The sequence below is a fragment of the Calliphora vicina genome, chromosome 1 (assembly GCF_958450345.1).
Source record: "Calliphora vicina chromosome 1, idCalVici1.1, whole genome shotgun sequence".
Taxonomy (NCBI): domain Eukaryota; kingdom Metazoa; phylum Arthropoda; class Insecta; order Diptera; family Calliphoridae; genus Calliphora; species Calliphora vicina.
Window position 1 is genome coordinate 118,544,452 of NC_088780.1, and position 19,609 is coordinate 118,564,060.

The 19,609-nt window shown below is 29.9% G+C and overlaps 1 protein-coding gene across 1 annotated transcript in view; it reads right to left on the reverse strand.

Moving 5' to 3' along the window:
* Lerp (lysosomal enzyme receptor protein) overlaps positions 1 to 19,609 on the reverse strand; it is a 263,489-nt gene that overhangs the window by 126,866 nt on the left and 117,014 nt on the right. Inside the window, exon 11 of the mRNA XM_065515622.1 lies at positions 10,098 to 10,244. Within this exon, the coding sequence (XP_065371694.1) occupies positions 10,098 to 10,244 (147 nt within the window). The remainder of the gene's footprint in view (positions 1 to 10,097; positions 10,245 to 19,609) is intronic.

Consider the following 19,609-nt stretch of genomic DNA (forward strand, 5'->3'; position numbering starts at 1 on the left):
TGCAGTATGGTGAAAAGTATCCATGGAAAACTAAGGAAAGATTCTACAACAAAATATGAATAACATGGCTAACTAAACCTTTCCGGCCCTGTGATGTAATACCTTGATAGACGGGAGGGGCATTAGTCGATAAGTATCCGACTTAAACCGTTTTTCATCGGTTATCTTTGAAAATTTACACCTGGCCAAAATCGGTCCATTGTTTCACCTAGACCCCCACACAAATGTCCTCAAGAAATAGGACTTTGTTTTTTATTATTGTAATATAGGTACACGAGTTCTCTACGATAATACAAAATTTTAAGTTGATTAAAATTTTTAAATTTGCTATGGTTTGGATTCTATCGAGTTTCAAAGTTCAAATTTTATATAAGAATGGTATAAAATCGCTCAATTTTAACTGTATATAACTTTTGAATCGCTTAACTATGTTTTACTATATTAGTAAGAGTGAATTAAAGAGTGAGTTATAAAAAAAGGAAACTTGTATTAAGTTAAATAAAACTTAAACCGTTCAATATAAAAATTCTCAAAAATACCAAAATGTATTAAAATATTGTACAAATTTATTAAAATACTAGCTGTCACGGCAAACGTTGTTCTGCCATAGCTCACACAAAGTTTGAAGACTCCCACTATAATAGTACTCCAGATATGCAATAATACATTTTTATTTCGTATGGAAGGTGCCACGCCCATTGTACAGGGACCTACTCAAACACACACAAACAATTTCATCGAAATCGGCCCAGCCGTTAAGGAGGTGTTCAGTTACCACGTAACACACGTACAGAAGAATTATATATATAAAGAAGAAGATTACAAATTCATAAGTATAGTACTCGGTATTTATAAATTTATACACATTTGCCGGAAATCCTCAATTTTCATTCCCCAGACCGAAGTACTAGACAGTTGACATTCGGGGTTGTCATAGAATCCAATCGTTGTCGGAATCGGTTTTGAAAACGACAGAAAAAGTACATTGGTATCGTGAAATCGAAATTTATCGGTTTTATATTCAATCTATAATTAAATTCTTTATTGATTAAACAAAAAAATACATTGGATTTCATAAGTCAAATATATATTTTTTGTCGTTTTAAAAACCGATTCCGACAGTGAATGGATTATTGTTTGAATACCACTCAATGGCTTTTTTCCATAGTGGCATGATGCCAAATCGGGCCAGATATACATATAAAGGCACTCTGTGCTGTTTATGATTATCGTTCCTGATGTCACAAATTATAGGCTTCTTTACCACAACTGCAAATGACTTGCCGCACAAGAAACTTATAGGGGAATTGTGTTTTTTTTTGTCCGCTGTTGTTCTTGAACATTACCTAGTCCATCAGCCACTTACAAATCTTAACCAGGAAGTTATGAAAAAACTGGAACTAGATACGTTTAGTTTTAGTCTTTTTTTATTAAATTCTACATAAATTTTTTCGCTCGTTCTAGGTTCTTTACCATATTGCGATCTGGAACTTGCTGAACTTTATACGACTTCAAGCAACGTAATTTTTCGTTTTGTCCCTATATATTTTGTGTAATTATTTACAGTGGACGTCCAGTAGTACGAACGCTCTTTATTACGAATTTCCAATAATACGAATGGACAAATTTTTGCATTGACTACTCTATAGTACGAATAGATGGACATTTTTTCTATTCGATAGTACGAATGGTGGTTTCTTATAAGAATTTTTGTTTTATTTACGTATGAATGAAGTTTTTATTATGTTTTTACTTCATTCTTTCGCGGTCATCCACGTTTAGCGAAGTTATTGCGAAGTTTTTTTTGATTTTTAAAAGTTTTTTGTGTTTTTAACTGTCAAAATGTTGCAAGTAAAACGATGTAAAAAAAAGACAATTTCTTTGCAGGATAAATTAAAAATTATAGCAGACAACGAAAATTAAACATCGTTGTTTGAAATTTCAAATAAATATGGATTATCCAAATCCATTATACGTACAATCATTAAACAAAAAACGCAACTGCTGGATAATTCCATGAATTCGTTAAAAAATCGGTATAGACTTACAAGTGGTGAATTTAAAAAAATGGAGGATGCACTTTACGAGTGGTTTTTAGCACAAAGAAAATTCTATATCACAGTGGGTGGAGAACAATTAAAATGCAAAGCTGTGGAGCTACACAAAAAATTTAAAAAGCGTTATGGAATACGATTGTTTAAAGAGTATTAAATGCGCTGCTGAGACCAACATTGAAACCTCGAAAATACTATTATTAAGAAGTCTTCATGAAAATATTGTAGAAATCAGTTTAAAAAGTAATAAACGTCAATGCTTAATGCGGATTTTTTAAATAAGTATGTAAATTGTTTTACAAAAATGTATTGTTCAATAATACGAATTTTTCGGTACTAAGAAAGGGCCTGACAATACATAATTGGTACTACTGGACGTCCACTGTATTAAATGTTTAATAAAAAAATATATATGCGACATATGCATGAGTAGAGTGGTCAAACCGGTTTTCGAATTATTCGAAAACCCGGTTTTTTCCAATTTTCCGGTTCAAAAGGCCGGTTTTCGAGTTATTCGAAAAACCGGGTTTTTTGTCTCGAATTATTCGACAAAATCGAATAATTTGTTTGTGTTATACTTAAATTAAAAAACCAATGTAAACAAACTTTGGCATATAGAAGTCAGACAATATTTATCGATCTAAAAATAATCTGCTAGTTTTTTAACTGTAATGAATTCGCCTTGTTATACAGTATGCAGAAAAACTTTTTAATAGAGTTTCTGAAAATTTTAAACAGTCAGAACTAAATGAAAGTTCATCTGATTTGGAATATGTTGAAAGTGACTCGCAAAATTTAGAAGCTCAGCTCAGTTTAACATTAAGATGTTTAAAATCCACTTAAAAGATCTAATATTGTAACAACTAGCTACTTAAAAAAAGATTTTGATTATTTGGAACAATTTTCAAAAAGTTGAAATAAATAAAATCTTTATACAATAAAATTTTAACAGTTAATCCCACTTAAACTGAACGTGTTATTTCTGTTTTTTTTTTAATCAAAAATAAATTTAAAGTTATATTAAATAAATTAAGGTTATGTTAAATTAATTTTTAAAAGACTGAATGAACGATTTTTTAATTAGTTTTAATAAATAAAGGTATTTAAGCCTAATTTATACCTGAATTCATAAATTGAAAAAACCGGTTATTCGAACCGGTTTTTGAGAGAAAAAACCGAAAACCGGTTTTTAAAATTTAGGCTTTTTCGAATTATTCGAAAACCGGTTTTTTGTATATGTCGAATATTTGATCACTCTATGCATGGGTTTTTAGCCTCCATATTCGATTAATTGTAACGTGTCATACAAAGAATCAATTGGTCAATTCACAAGGTCTCTTATCATGTCATATTGTTATAATGTCTTAATATTTCACAATGGTTTTTATTGTTTTTCAAGCAAAAAATGTCCTAAAATAATACTACTCTGTATGCTAGGTTTATTGTGTTATCGTAACCAACCAGCAGATACCTGCGCCGAATGCCTAAGAATCCGTTAAGCCGAGCTGCCGAGTCGAGATTTATTAGGACATTATGACAATACGACTGATAAGAGACCTTGTGAATTGACCAAATATAATGTTAAAATTTTAGGAATCTTATCACACTTTCCATCCCTCAGTACCACTACTGATGAAGGAAAAATCGTTAGTATTCTGTTAAACAGCAGGATATATAAGGCAACAAACAATGGTAAACCAAGGATCAACGAGAAACCAAAGGAAAAAAAACAAACGAAAATATGCGGATAAAATGGCCGCTGACAACTGCATATGAAAAGCACCACAGGTGGGTCGAAAGACAAAAAAATATAAAAAAATTGTAATGACATTAAGATCCTAACAAAAAACGAACAAACGAAAACAAGAAACAAATGAATGGCAATACAATTGGCAAAGGGCCAACCAACAACAGATGCACACATACACTCACAAACTCAAAACAACCAGCCAGCAATAAATCCTCAATTCATGGAACTAGTGCCGCAATGACGAATCCGTCAGCCACTACGTTCTGCTACTTGTTACCAATCATACTTAGTACTTAACTAGAGAATAACTATAACCCGAGATGGCAATGCTGAAGTGCCAATTGTTATCTTATGTACTGCTATATTCGCTAGTTATTTCACCAGACCTCTTGTATAGGGTAATTCGTTTAATTTTTTTTTCCACAGATCAAGTGTGACTGATGTCATTTTGATAATGGAGAGACTCAAACATTTCCAAATTATTCAGCAGTACATATTACGAAAATCAGCGTTTTGTGAGAAATGTTTTTCGTGGACTTCATAAACTGCATCAATTGAAAAATAATTTTGGAGAGGAGCTAATTTCGCATTCTCACAATTTCAAAGATAATTCGACAAAATTTCTCGACAAACTTTATTGAATTTGGTTAGAATTGGTTCATTATTTCTCCTAGCCCCCTACGATTGCACTAACTGAAAATAGTAAAGCTCTCATAACAACCTTATTTACATAGATATCCAAACTAAATTCAGCACAAATTTGTTTTATACAAGCCGTTCGGCATCACCAAATTTCGACGATCGGTCCATAAAGCCTAGTACTCTGTTCATATCTGCGAAAAAATTATGCTTTTTTCATGCGAAAAACTGGTGGTTTTAATTTCGTTGAATAGTAAGTTTGCTAGATTAATTCACATATTTTTCACAATAAGAACAGAGTATTGCTTTTACGAAATTATTTCGCAAAAATTTCATATGTAGTTTGACAGCATTTCTCACGAAATTTTGAACAGAGTACTAAGCATAACACAGCACAACAAAATGGAAGTTTTTTAATTTTCTGAAACAAAATATCTGATCCTTATGAATTTTCATCTGCTGATGGCATCATTAGTTTTTCATTACCAGCTCTAGTTTTAAATATTGTTTTTTATTGTTTTTTATTGTCATTTATTGTTTACATAATTTATACCATATTTTATATTTTTCGGTCAGTACTTCAGAAACGATCCCCCAAACCTTAAAATACTTTCTGGATTATTATTCTCCTCAAAAATCTCTTTCAGTTGACTACTCACATGTTATTGCAAGGATGTTAAAATTCTTGTGTTTTTGGTTTAGTCCTTAAATTTTTTTTTTTTTTGGTAATTTATGTTTATCCGTCCGCTGATTTCGAATATAACACTGGCTTTTGTTTTAGAGACATTGTACATTGACTTAAAAAAATAATTTAAATTTACCTTTTTAACTCCATTCAAAATAATTGTGTTTTTACGTCAAATTTATCATTAATAACATAATGGCTATGAAGAAAAGACGTTGTTAGTGAGGAGCAATGTGAAAAATTTCTCCAAGATATACGAGTAATTGGGGAACGATATCAGGGAAGATGGGACATAACTGCTGGAATGATTGGCGGGATCTTAAGCAGGATCATTATTCATGAAAATCATATAAGAGAACTTTTTGTACATATTCACATTTAGTCTGTACAATAAATTTTGTAAAAATATTTTCTTTTCTGTTAAGAGAAACATATTTGGTACTATTTAAAACATGTAGAAAATTAGATAAAATCTGTTGTTATCTAAATATTTCAGGAACCTTTTAATGGATTTAAATTTTTTTACAAAAAATAAATCGGATTTTTCAAAGTTTTAAGGACTAACCTAAAAACATAATTTTGAACATCCTTGCAATACAACTTAGATATCCTGATATATACAACATACAATGTGAAAGTGATTTTTGAATATATTAATAATCCAGATTGGAGGGTCGCTCTTGAAATATTCACCCCTATCGCGAATCAACATTTCACATGAAATATTTTCCCTTTTCCTTTTTTCGTTCATCAACTTTGTTCACGTGAAAAAAATTCCCCTTGATGTGAAATTTTTAGATGGAATTTTGTAAACAATAAACAGCTGTTACGAACAAAATCAACTATTGTGAATGTAAAGTTCATCATGATATTCCCGATAGCAATTTTCCCTTCGAGGGAAATGAATATTTCATGGGAACAAAATTTCACATGTTATTGCCGATAGGGGTGATTATAAAACTAGAGCTGCTTTTATTGCTTGAAAGTATTCAGTGCTGTTTTTAATTGAAGTGAATGAAAATACTGCCTTTGCTAAATTATTTCGCAAATATTTAATTCCAAATACTAAGCTTTATTTGGGGAGCATTCTAACTAAAATTACCGTAACAAATGTAATGTAAAAATATTGTCATAACGTATAACAAGGGGGAAATGCAAATAAAAAAAGTTAGAAAAATTAATTATTTTTTAACTAAAAAATAAATATTATTAATTATAAAACGCCGGTTAACAGATAAACAAGGTCATTTCGAATTATTCGAAAATATAAAATAATCGAAACAGAAAAAAATGGTTAACCGTTTTTTATGTGTATATATTAATACCTGTGAATATATTACGAACTTCACGAATTCATTAAATTTTCCTAATCAACAAAGAATATTCGTGTCGAATTTTGCGTTTAAGTTTCCAAATATTTTCGACAAGCTAGATCTTATGAGAATGTCATTAGGATCCGGAATATTTTGTTTACTATTTTTGATAGTGGTTATGAAAATATAGATATAAATATTGCGTCAAAAATATTTTAATCCTCAAATGTCCCTGAAAGGACTTTTTTTTGATTTTCTCGAAAAAGGGTCATTGATCGCTAAAAAGGGGAGCTAGAGGGTTAAGATCTTCCACAAAAATTATCACTATAAAATTCCATAATATAACTCTGGCAATAAGAATTCTCTCAGACATTACGCTTAAAGTTTCAGTTTTGAACCACTGTAAAAAAAAATTCAGACCAGCTGGACTATAAGTTTATTCTACAAAAATTATCAACATGCCTATTCAGAATTATATGGTCTTCAATTTGATGGACAGTATTATTAAAAAACTTATTTCGGAATTGCCCCAAGAAGGGGGTACGCCGATAAAGAGAGCAACACATTCGTTAATGAAACGACTAAACAAACTTACCGCTTTACATAATACCGGTAAACACAAAAGTAACTAGTCGGTTATATAAGGTACATTGTTTTCTATTGCTACTTTAGTGATTGTAGAGATACAACAGACGGCTGCTTTTAAATACTCAACAACGACAACAACAGAAACAAAACGTACTGAACTGAAATGAAGTGAAAGGGAGGGGGTGTAAGTAAAATGAATGAATTGCTCTAGTACTACTACAGCATGCAACACAAATTGCAGACAAAGTGTCAACAGTAAAACAACAACAATAGAAATAACAATAAGAATGAAAAGGAAAAATGTATGTATGTATGTTGCAACTGTACGTACTTAGTTGGGGGAGATTGGTAAATGGTGGTATTCTACCAGAACGCACGAACAGGCAACAAGAATGTCAATGGGGGTTCCTTCCTTTGTTTTAGCCTACTTTGTTTTAATGCATCTGTTGTGGACAGAGAATTAAACTACGGCCGACCGACCATTCAACCAACATTCATAATAAATCGATTATTAATAATGAGAATTGTACAAGTGTAATGACTACAGTATTGTAGTTTGGTATGGCTTGTATTTTGTGGGCTTCCCTCCATTACTATCGGCTCACCAAGACGCACAGCAATTATTGCAGTTAAAATTCATAATTACACATTTAATCATTATAAGAGAAATTGTTCGCAATGAATTTGTGTGAATATTAATTAAATGTATGAATTAGTGCCTAAAGAAGATTTGAATCTTACAGAATGATAAATTCTGACTTCAGAATGGCATAAATCTTTTTACAGTTGCATTAACATACATACTAGTGTGTCCCTTATAAGCCAAAATTTTTTTTTTTTTTTGGAATTTTGGAACGCTTACCCTCTATTTTTTTTATATATAAAACTATAGTTAAATATGAAATTTGTCGTTCTATCTATCTATATAAATAAAAATAAAATGTCATAATCCAACTTAGGCTCTTACGGAATGAAATATTGACCACGCCCACTTTTTACGATTTATCCAAAATCAGTAAACGCTACCCCGATTTGGCTAATTTTTGTTTCAATGTTCATAGTAATCCAACTTAAGTTTTTACTGAAAGAAAAAATTACCACCCCAATTTTTTTTCGATATATCCAAATTGGCAGGACGCCTGGGCCGATCTGGCTAATTTTTTTTTTAATCGCAGTAGTCCGAAAAAGTTTTTACAGAAATAAAAATTGTCCACCTCCACTTATTAAATACATTTGCAAAATACATCAATCTGTGATCACTCATATTTCAGACCAAAATTCGATTACTTATATAAAAACTCAAAATATCTTAAATCATTAATAATTGGCCAATAAGCGTTTAATCAACAAAAGCAGCTCGATCTGTGATCACTAATATTTCTCAACAAAAATCGATTTTTTATATAAAAACTCAGAATATCTAAATTCGCTAATAACTTGGCCAATAAGCGTTTAATCAAGAAAAGAAGCTCGATCTGTGATCACTCATATTTCTAACCAAAAATCGATTTTTTATATAAAAACTCAAAATATCTAAATTCGCAAATAAATTGGCCAATAAGCTTTTAATCAAGAAAAGGAGCTCGATTTATGATCACTCATACTTCTGAATTTTTTTCAATTTGTTATAAAAAATAAAAAAGTGATCACAGATCGAGCTCCTTTTCTTCATTAAACGCATATTGGCCAAGTTATTAGCGAATTTAGATATTTTGCGTTTTTATATAAAAAATCGATTTTTGGTTAGAAATATGAGTGATTACAGATCGAACTCCTTTTCTTGATTAAACGCTTATTGGCCAAGTTATTAGCGAATTTAGATATTTTGAGTTTTTATAGAAAAAATCGATTTATATAAAAAAGTGATTTTTGTTGAGAAATATAAGTGATCACAGATCGAGCTCCTTTTCTTGATTAAACGCTTATTGGCCAAGTTATTAGCGAATTTAGATATTAATTGGGGTGGTCAATTTTTCTTTCAGTAAAAACTTAAATTGGATTAATATGAACATTGAAACAAAAAATTAGCCAAATCGGGGTAGCCGTTTTCCGATTTTGGATAAATCGTAAAAAGTGGACGTAAAAGTGGGCGTGGTCAATTTTTCATTCCGTAAGAACCTAAGTTGGACTATGACCAACATTTTAAAAAAAAATTTGTCTAAATCGGTCAGGCCGTTCTCAACTGATGCAATTACCAACGAACGACATTTTATTTTTATTTATATAGAAAAGTATTTCAAATGTGATTTATCTTTATATTATTTTAAAATCTGATTAAAATGCTTATGTTTTAATATTAAAATCAATGGCCCATAATCATAGTCAAACACTAAAGTCGGTTCTTTTTTAAAACAACTCTTTTAATTATTTTCCAATAGTATAGTCAAAATTAAAGTATGTTTAAGTTAAAAACAATAAAAGTAACCTGGAAAACAAAAGAAAAAAGTTCTTTGTGGTGGAAAAATCCCTATCGCGAATCAATATTCCACATGAAATATTTTCCCTTTTCCTTTTTTCGTTCATCAACTTTGTTCACGTAAAAAAATTCCCCTTGTTGTGCAATTTTTAGATGGAATTTTGTAAACAATAAACAACTGTTACGAACAAAATTAACTAAAGTTCATGGGAATATCACGATAGCAATTTTGCATTCGAGGGAAATGGATATTTCATGGGAACAAAATTTCATATTTTATTGCCGATAGGGGTGAATTCATATTTTGGCTATTTTGGTACTTATTTTATTGATAACTGTTCAATAATTGCAAAATCTCTGCCAATATCTTGTAACTTTAACATTTTTGACTTTTTGTCGAAGAACAGCTGATGCTGTTGTTAAATGTTAAAAACAGCTTCAGATAGTTTATATTTAAAGTCGACTTTAACGTCAAAAGTATATTTTAACTTGTCTATGGTAGACATAAACTCCACTCTTAGGTAAAGACGACTTTATTTCTATTCAAATATACTTTATTTCTGACTATGATTATGGACCATTGGTGTTGTAAAATTAGCTGTAAAAGTGTTTATTACTTGAATTTTGTCTATTGACATATAATTTTACTTACCCGGCCAGCACGCATATCACAGTAAAATTCAATTCTTGATGACAATCGCATTTTGTTGTCTTCGGGACAAGGATCACCCAATAAATAACGCAATTGGGCATTTGTGCGATTAACTGCCACTAAAGAGGCCAAAGGAAAGCCAAGACTCTGTAAAAAAAAACATACATAGTATATATGCATTATAACAATTAAATGGACCTATATTTTAGCAACATAAGAAAGTAAAATAATACGAAAAATATAATTGGTGTTACGAAAACGTATATCAGTTAAGAACTAGTTGTAGATAATCGTTGGAAAACAAATACCTCTATCTATTATCCCATAAAGTATATACATTCTGGATACTTATAGATAGGAACGTTTATATGTTCATATCAGTATGTCGGTTGAAGGCACAAGATTTCTATCGGAAAAAAGTGGTTTTCTGAATTTCGTTGGAAAACGACCTAGCGTGGAATATAAGTAGCCCAATATAGTCTACATAAAGAAAAAATAATTGTCTTACTTTAATTTAAAGCAGTTTTTTATGTTTTTTAATGAAATATATAATACTTTTGGGTGGGCGAGGCTTTTAAATTTTATAATATTTTGAACATTAAAGCCCAAAAACAATTTGGATGTAATTTTTTTTAGTATGAATTTATTTTTTTAACAAATATATTTCATTACTTTTAACTAACAAATACAGCTTTCAATGAAAAAAAATTAATTTGAATGTAGATTTTATGATTTTATTGGATCTTACTGACCAGGGCTGTCAAACGTGGCGATTTTTCATTGGCTTTGGCGACCAAAATTTCCAATTGCCGACATTGCGATTTTTGGCGATTTACAGACTAGTTAACGATTTATTTGGCGATTTTTTAACAAATTATTTGAGGGTGTTTCAAAATCGTTGAAAACGGATTTTGTTTGTTTTAACTAGGCCTAGAACCCCCATTCGTTTTTCAAGTTCTGACAAAAATTTTTATTTTTTAGCAGTGTGCAATTAAAAAAAAAATTTCTATTTTAAAAACATTTGGCATTTTGAATTAATTGACCGGAAAATCGACGATACACAGTGGTATGAGAATAAAAAAAGAGGAAAGTAACTTCTAAACCATTACGCCGATTTGAATGAAATTTCACATGCGCAAAGAGAAGTGTAGTCGAGTTTAAGTTTTGAATTTAACAACTCGCTGAGAATTTACCTAGCACTGTTATTTACATTCATAAAAATGTTAATATGTAGGCAACATGCTTTTTTATGAATTTCTATGTTAGGTAAATTCTCAGCGAGTTGTTTAGTTTTCCCTAATTTATTTGACACGTAAAAAACATAAGGTAGACATGTTATATATCAATGGATAGAGGATTTTGTCTACTTTTCAAAAATGTATATAACTTTTGACAATTAAAAAATTCATGGAATACTTTTTTGAAAAATATGACAAAAAATGCTTTTTATTGAATTTTGCATAGATACAAATTTTTCAAATTGAAATAAAATTTTTATTTATGAATATTTTTTAATGAAATTTCACAGTTATGTAGATTTTTCTATTTAAAATGGAAAAATAAAAACGAATTTTGAAATTTGTTATCAAGTATCCCGCAATTCCCAAAAAAATCTTGAAAAATCCCAAAAATGGGATTTTAAGAAGAACTTATAAGAACTTATTGGGCCATCTAAAATAGGTTACTATATTTTGATATCGAGTATGCGATTTGAGAATTTTTGCCCTAAAGTTGAATTTTACATAAAAAATAGGCATTTTTTGAATGGACCTGCTCTCGTCGGTATCAAAAATTATAAATTTTTTTTCATTTAAAATATTTGGCGTAAAATTAGCTTTTCAAAAAGTACAAATTCATTATACATCCTGTTAGAAATTTTTTAGATAACTTAAAAAGAATAAAAGTACTTTTTTCCCCAAAAAATTGCGAAAAATCGCCTTTTTTAATTTTTTTTAAATTCAAATGAATATAACTTTGGACTCAGCCATGATTTTTCTTTATTTCTTTATTTCTTTATTTGATATATAGATCTATTGTTAATTCTATAAAAGAAAAATGGATAAAATCGGGGAATATTTGGAACCGCGGTCACCAAAAAACTGGAGTAGGGTGGGTAAAAATGTTGAAAATTAAATTTTCAAATGCGAATATCTCCTAAGCTATAAGAGATAATTGATAGCTACGATGAGGTTTTATGTGGTGCTCGACGAGGAGATTCTAAATGTGCAATTTTTTAAATCGTAACACAAACGAAGAAATAGGATCATTTTAAAAATTGAACATACCCGAGGTGTCCTACTTTGGGAACCCCTGGTCCCGCTCCGGGTGGGGTCATGAGGTCCAATTTCAAGACTTAAACTCGACTACACTTCCTCTTTGCGCATGTGAAATTTCATTCAAATCGGCGTAAGGGTTTAGAAGTTACAGATTTATATCCCTCTTTTTTTATTCTCATACCACTGTATGGTATACATATGATTTCTTATACCAAATCATGCTTTAATAACTTTTTGTTTTATATTCCTTAAATTTTAGCTAAATCCCATAAATGAAAATAAATAAATTTAAATATACTTAAGCAACTCCTATACGATAGAGATAACTGCATATAACAATCAAGTTCTACAAATAAAAATTCAAACTGACTTGAATCATTAATTACATGTACAGGATATAAAATAAATGGCTTAAATTTTTCATACCCATAGCAATTGAGGCAATAAATCTGACAATATATTAAATGTTCCAGAGAAACCATAAATAAATTGAATTTCATAACGAGATGATAAATGAAGTAGAACTTATATCCGTACAAATAAAAAGAAAAGAACAAAACTTCTTATATGATTTTCGTATTTCTCTTCTATCTGCTGGCGCTTTATTTCTGTTTCATTTCTTGTTTTTTATATTGTTTCGTTTTAATGGGAGATTAAGAAAGATGAGCAAAATAAGTAAAAAACACAAAACATTTTATTAAAAAAAATATTTTGTTGTTATAAAAAAACAGAAATAAATGTCGTTATTTTATTTTTTGGCAATCCATCTTTGTTGTTGCTACATAAAATCTGCAGAGGCAATGTATTATTTTATTTGAATGTGTGTTTTTGAATTTTCTCATAATTTTTATTTATATGGCACAAGAACAAGAACTACAAATCTTGAAAGAACTGAAACATATAAATTGATAAAGATTTGTAAGCACAAACTGGGCACTAGGGCGGTTCTTATTTTGTACAATTTTGATTTTCAATACTCCTTGGCTCTAAAATTCTTATCCGTCATCTAAAAATTCGAGCAAAATCGAATATATATTTTAGAGGTTGCACATTTTATTTGAAATTTCGAGTTTTCGGTGAAATGTGTAATTTGTTTCAAAAATATTAAAAAGATTGAAAAAATCCAATTAAAAATAGTTTTTTGTATTTAACCTAGATGTTTAAATATACAAATTTTGAGTAATTATAAACTTATGAACAAAAAAAACTGAAAAAATGCATTTTTCCCCTTGTAAATGCACCTCAAAACTAAATCGAAAGTCGGCACGGCACGGGTTGCTCTTCTTAGAACAAGCTATAATTTTTTTTGGTGGTATTTTAGATCTGCATTTAGCACTTATTACACAGAAAAAATTATATTTCAATTCAAACATTTATCCCATATTGAACTGGTTTCATAATTAAATCAAGTATTCATTTGCTCAAAAACAAAATTTCTTGATATTTTCTATTGAATTTTGAGTTTTGAATTTGATTATTTTGACAATTGAATATACTATTTTCGCTATTGGTTGAATTTCAAATACAAATATTCGTAAGTGAAACATAAAAAATAACAAAAATGTGTTTTCAATTACCAAAATAATCTATTCAATAATTTTTGTATTTGAAATTCAACCAATAACGAAAATTGAATATTCAATTGTCAAAATAATCAAATTCAAAATTCAATAGAAAATATCAAGAAATTTTGTTTTTGAGCAAATGAATACTTGATTTAATTATGAAATAATTGAAACCAGTTCAATATGTGACAAATATTTGAATTGAAACGGTTTAAGAAATAGTTTTTTCTATTGTAGAATTTGCAAGGTACAATTATTAGAAAGTATGCTCTCAATTATACATTCCCTATAACGTCAAACAAAAGAAAATTAAAAAATATAAAAAGGAAATGCCAAAAAAAAATAATTGAATTTAAATTTGTGTTACGAAAAAATTCAATTTCAACCATAAATTCATTAATAATTGAAGAAAAACTATATTTTATTAAATAAATGTGTACTAATTTCAATTAAAACGTTAAAAATGTATAAAATATCGAGGTAACAAATTGAAAAAAGGTAAGTAATTAAACACATAGTTTGACGTTTTAGGGTTGAATAATGAAAACTCTCTCTAATAATTGTACCTGGTAACTGATTGTACCATGGTTTTTTCTGTGTAGAAAAGAATAAAATTTTTAAATTTCGTTTAAAACAAAATTTATAATGTAAAAATTGGAATTTGGCATATGCATGAAAGTTGTATATTTTTGTGACTATTTTGAGTAGTTTGTTTGTTTGAGTTTTTTTCTAGTTTCCGTTCTATGTGTATTTCTCTATGCTAAACGCTTTGCACTGATTGGCAAAGATCAATTTTATAACATGGACCATAGAAAATCGAAAAAAAAACTGCAAAATAAGGGCAATCCTACTGTAACACACTCACATGCCCCGAGATTGAAACACAAGAGAACAGACACAAAAATAAATACAATCTCGGAAAACATTGATATTATAAATGAATGTACAATTATAAATGCACATATGGCATAAGTATTAGTGCACTCATGTATGTGTATGCGTCAAGAACATTAAAATGAATTAATATACAATCGTTTCAAAATGTAACGTTTCCAAGGATACGGATGCATGTTTTATGGCACAGTGGGAGAAAATCTGGACAGAAAATTGATAAATAAAAATAAAAAAAATTCTTAACAATGCAAAGCCACTGTTTGTAATAAACCACACTTGAATGAATATTCCTGGTATATAGAAGACTGTTTTAAGCTAAGCTAAAATCCAACCAACAATTGCAATTCAATCCGGAATATATTAATTAAAATAGTACAAAATATTTATACCCAAAAGATGTGGGTTATTTGAATTTGTCATTCCGATTGTTTTTAGATCGCAAATTTTTTTTAGATCGAGGAAATTTTAGATCGCAAAATATAGACTCAAAATTATATCACGATAGAAGCTTTATCAGATGTGGACATAAGGGAAATTGCAAAATATTACAAAGGTGACGATTGATTCTTTTATTGATTCAATGCATTGGTGTCGCTACAGCAATAAAACCAGACATATCCAACATAATACTTAAGGTAGGGTCACACATGACAAATATATGATTAAAAAGACGTAATCACTAAATAAAATACATTTGAATTCCTATATTTATTACAAAAACTCCTTTTTTACTTAGGATGAATCAAAACAATTTAGTTTTATTTTTCACTTTATCGAGAAAATGCTTGTAAAAATTAAAATACATTTTTACGAAAACTTTATTTTCAATCAATTTGTTTATTAAAGTTCAAGCAATATCGAAAATTGTACTTTCAATTATCCAACTTGTCACACTTGGCGTTTAAAAAGTGTGAACATAGCATAAGCCTGTTGAATCGGTCCATTATTGCTCCTAACCCCCATACAACTGCCCCATCTGAAAATTCGGCACAAATAAGTTTTATATAAACTAAACTCGCACAACCAAATTCAGTATCGATAGGTCCACAATGTTCCATAGCTCCCATACGAGCCCTAACCACTATTAATTCGAACACCAAGAATTTTGTGACATACCAACATTAAAAACTGCATATTTTAGAAAATATTTATTAACTGTACCTCAAAAGTTATATTTTCGGAAAAGTTGTTTAATAACCTTTAAATTTATGATGACAAATTTATACATATTATGGTAAATGTTTTAAAAACCGGTTTCGCCCGGTGGCATTTACTAATGTTAGTTCTTCAAGTTTCTCCAACCCACATACACCTGCATGTTCTTATTTATTTGCAAATAAAATATATAAATTTGTTGCATACTTTAGGTAGTTTTTTTATTACAGTTGACTGGGCTAAAAAAAAAATTTCCGAGAATTTTTGAATTTTTTTCTTTCTTTTTCTCCTGAAAATTTCGAATAGAATAAAAAAATAAGCCAAATCGCTCCAGCCGTTCTCACGTGATGCCATTACATACATGGACCATTTCATTTTTATATATGTATATAGATTATTTATTCACTAATAATTTGTGACGAAAATCACTTCATCGAGCATAAATATCTTCAAAATGTTGTTATTCAAATAAGTTTCATAAGAAAACTGTTTATAATCATACAATCGGTGTAGGGTATCATATGATTGGGCTTACTTCTTCTTACTATAATTATAGTTTTCATAATTGACATACAATCGGTGTAGGGTATCATATGATTGGGCTTACTTCATCTTACTATAATTATTGTTTTCATAATTGACATCACATTTAGGAAATTTTTGTGTTTTCAATTACGACAAAGGTATTTTCAATAAATTTTTTTTATTAAAGATCAACCAATAACTAAAATTGTTATCAAATTTATAAAAAAAAAAAAATCAAACTGAAAATTTGTTAGAAAATTTTACTTTCGTGCAAGTACATGATCAAGTATTCGTATAATTGAAACTAGTTTCTTTGTTTAGAAACTCGTTTTTTTCTCCATAGTTTACAAATACAATTTGTGAAATTTGGCTAAAAAAATCCTCTTTCTAACCACCTGTGCACTTGGGTTACTTGTTTTTTTATTTTTACTTAATGCTTCTTTAGGTTCAAAGGACCATTGCAATATCAGCATAAATTGAATCTGGTGTTCAACAAAAAAATGCCAACAACAGTTGTGTTCAATGTGATTTGTATGTACTTCGGCATAGTAATGATCATAATTTTTTCTTTTTCTTCTTTTAAAGGTTTTTAACTTTTTTATCGATAAAGTTGTTGACCATGTTTCTTTTTTGCTTTAGTCTTTTTGTTTTGTTGGTTATTTTACTAAAGAGTATTTTCCTCTTTACTTTCAAGGATTAAACAATTTTACCTCGTGGTCATGGCTGGCAAAGACACTGGTTATCATCGTTTTCCTTGCAACTTTTTCTTCGTCATCCTTTTAAGTTTTTCCTTTTAAGAATTCACAGACACACACACACACACACAGACAGATGAAACATTTTGTGTTGAGAGTGTGTGTATGTATGTGTATGGGTATCTCCGACCACAGTAAATACAACAACCGCACATAAACATTGATTGAATTTTCCAACAGTTTGAAATGCTGCAGCACGTTTCTAACATTAAATACTCGTTTGTATAAAACATTCACACACACATACAACAACTCATATCTTCATATGCTCCTTGTGTGTAAGATTCGAATCGTTCCAGATTTGAATTTGTTGAAGTAAATGTGTTGGTCGGTCGGTCGATCGATTCCATTTGATTTGCTTTGATGGTTGTTGACTATAAATTGTTGTTTCTATTTTGGCTTCTGCTTCCTGCTTCACTTGCAACATGGCTGGTGTTAGTTTTAGTGGCTAAGTCTGTCTGTCTGCATGAGCTTGTATGTCGGTTGGTTCCAATCCTTGTGTTTATTGGTGGTTAAAAGATGGTTTAGAATTGTTTTTTTTTTTTTGTTTGTCAATGTTTCTTATTTGAGTTTTTTTCTTTCTAGCAAATTCTGGCGGTAGAAGATTTATTTGAAAATGCAACTGTCGTTTTTTGATTGAAAACCTTTTAATTATTATTCGGAGAAATTAATTTAGCAAAACTGCTCTTTGGGGGGTTGCACGACTTAATGCTTTGATTCCATTGGTGATTTATTAAATAGTGTTTGGAAAATAAATTGAAAAAGGCCACGGTTACAATTTATTGTCTAAGGAACCAACTTTAACCAAACAGTTCTTAATATTCCTTTAAACTGGCTGACTTCCAAAATGTTACTTGCTTTGTATTTGAACAAAGTAAAGGCGGCATTATGACGCCGTACAAAATGTTTACTGTGTATAGTAGGGCGGGTCGATTTAAAAATCGCCCAAGTGACAAGGAAAATCGTACTCTAGGGATCAGGATAAGAAACCTTGCCCAAGGAATTCTGATGGTCCTTATTTTGACCCAAAGGTCAAATTTTGAAAAATCCCACTTTAACCCATTTAAAGTGCCCCAATCGAGTCTAAATGTATGACCGACCCGCACTAACTTTGGAAGGCCGACCCACTCATGCTAGTGGCATACCCCCTAGGCGGGTCCCCCCATACAAAAATTTCAAAAAATCACCATTTATGGCACTTTACATGATGCATGTATTGTGTATAAATTTTGTTTATAGGGCGTATGATAAATATAAATGTGTTGTAGGTAGGGTTGCCAGCCGGGTTGGACTTGGCTGGATTGTCCAGCTTTTTTGATGCCTGTCCAGTTTCAAGCTAAAATTGAATTTGTCCAGCTAAATAGAAATTTTCGACAATAATATCCATAAATGAAAACTTACTAACTCTAATTAGGACACAGTAATAACTTATGCAAAAAAGTGTATGTATTTTTTGAAGAAAGGAACAAAATAAATGACAAAAAGTCATTCATATGGAATTTCTGATTATAATGTCAATGAAGAAGAATGTAAACGTGAAGGATTATCAGAAGCATATTTATATTTTATGCAAAACACAATGCAGGAATTTACAGCTCTTGAGAATTACTCTTGTACAGTTTTAGAGTTGCAGGATATAATGACAGTTCTTATAAATAGCCTTAAATGTAGAATACATAACACATGTTTTGGCACCAAAGTTAACACCATTTTGAAAAAATATTCGCCTAATGAAGTTAAAACTTTTAACCCTCTAATGCTTAAGCATGCCTCAAGGCACTCATCGCAAAATGCCAATATATGCAAAAATAACTGATATTTCATTTCAAAAACATTGAAAGGTTTATAAAATAATTCAAGTGTGTTTTTTAGCAACTGTTGTATGAGTTTTTGAAATGCAAAATCAGTTATATTTGCAGTTATTGGCATTTTTGCGATAAGTGCCTTGGGTATGCTTGGGCATTAGAGGGTTAAGACGGAATTAGAAGACTTTGTAAAAACAGCGGTTAACTTTTTAGAAAATCGTTACGACTTTGGTGATGACTCCTCTTTTTTAAAAAATAGAATTTATAGAGTTCTTCCTATTTTAAACAATCTCTATACTAAATAAAAAACCGATTGTCATTGGACCTGATCAGAGATAAAATATTAATATGAACAAATTTAGAGGAATCTTGTATAGATTTTTAAAATTGTTTACAGATCTCTAAAGGTTTGGAATTGGCCAAATCCGTAAGCTCAAAAACGAAATAAAGTGGCAGTGTTTTTAGTATTTAATTTATTACTTTTAATTCTTTCTTTATTTACATCCATACATATTGATATTGTGCCATCGATTTTTC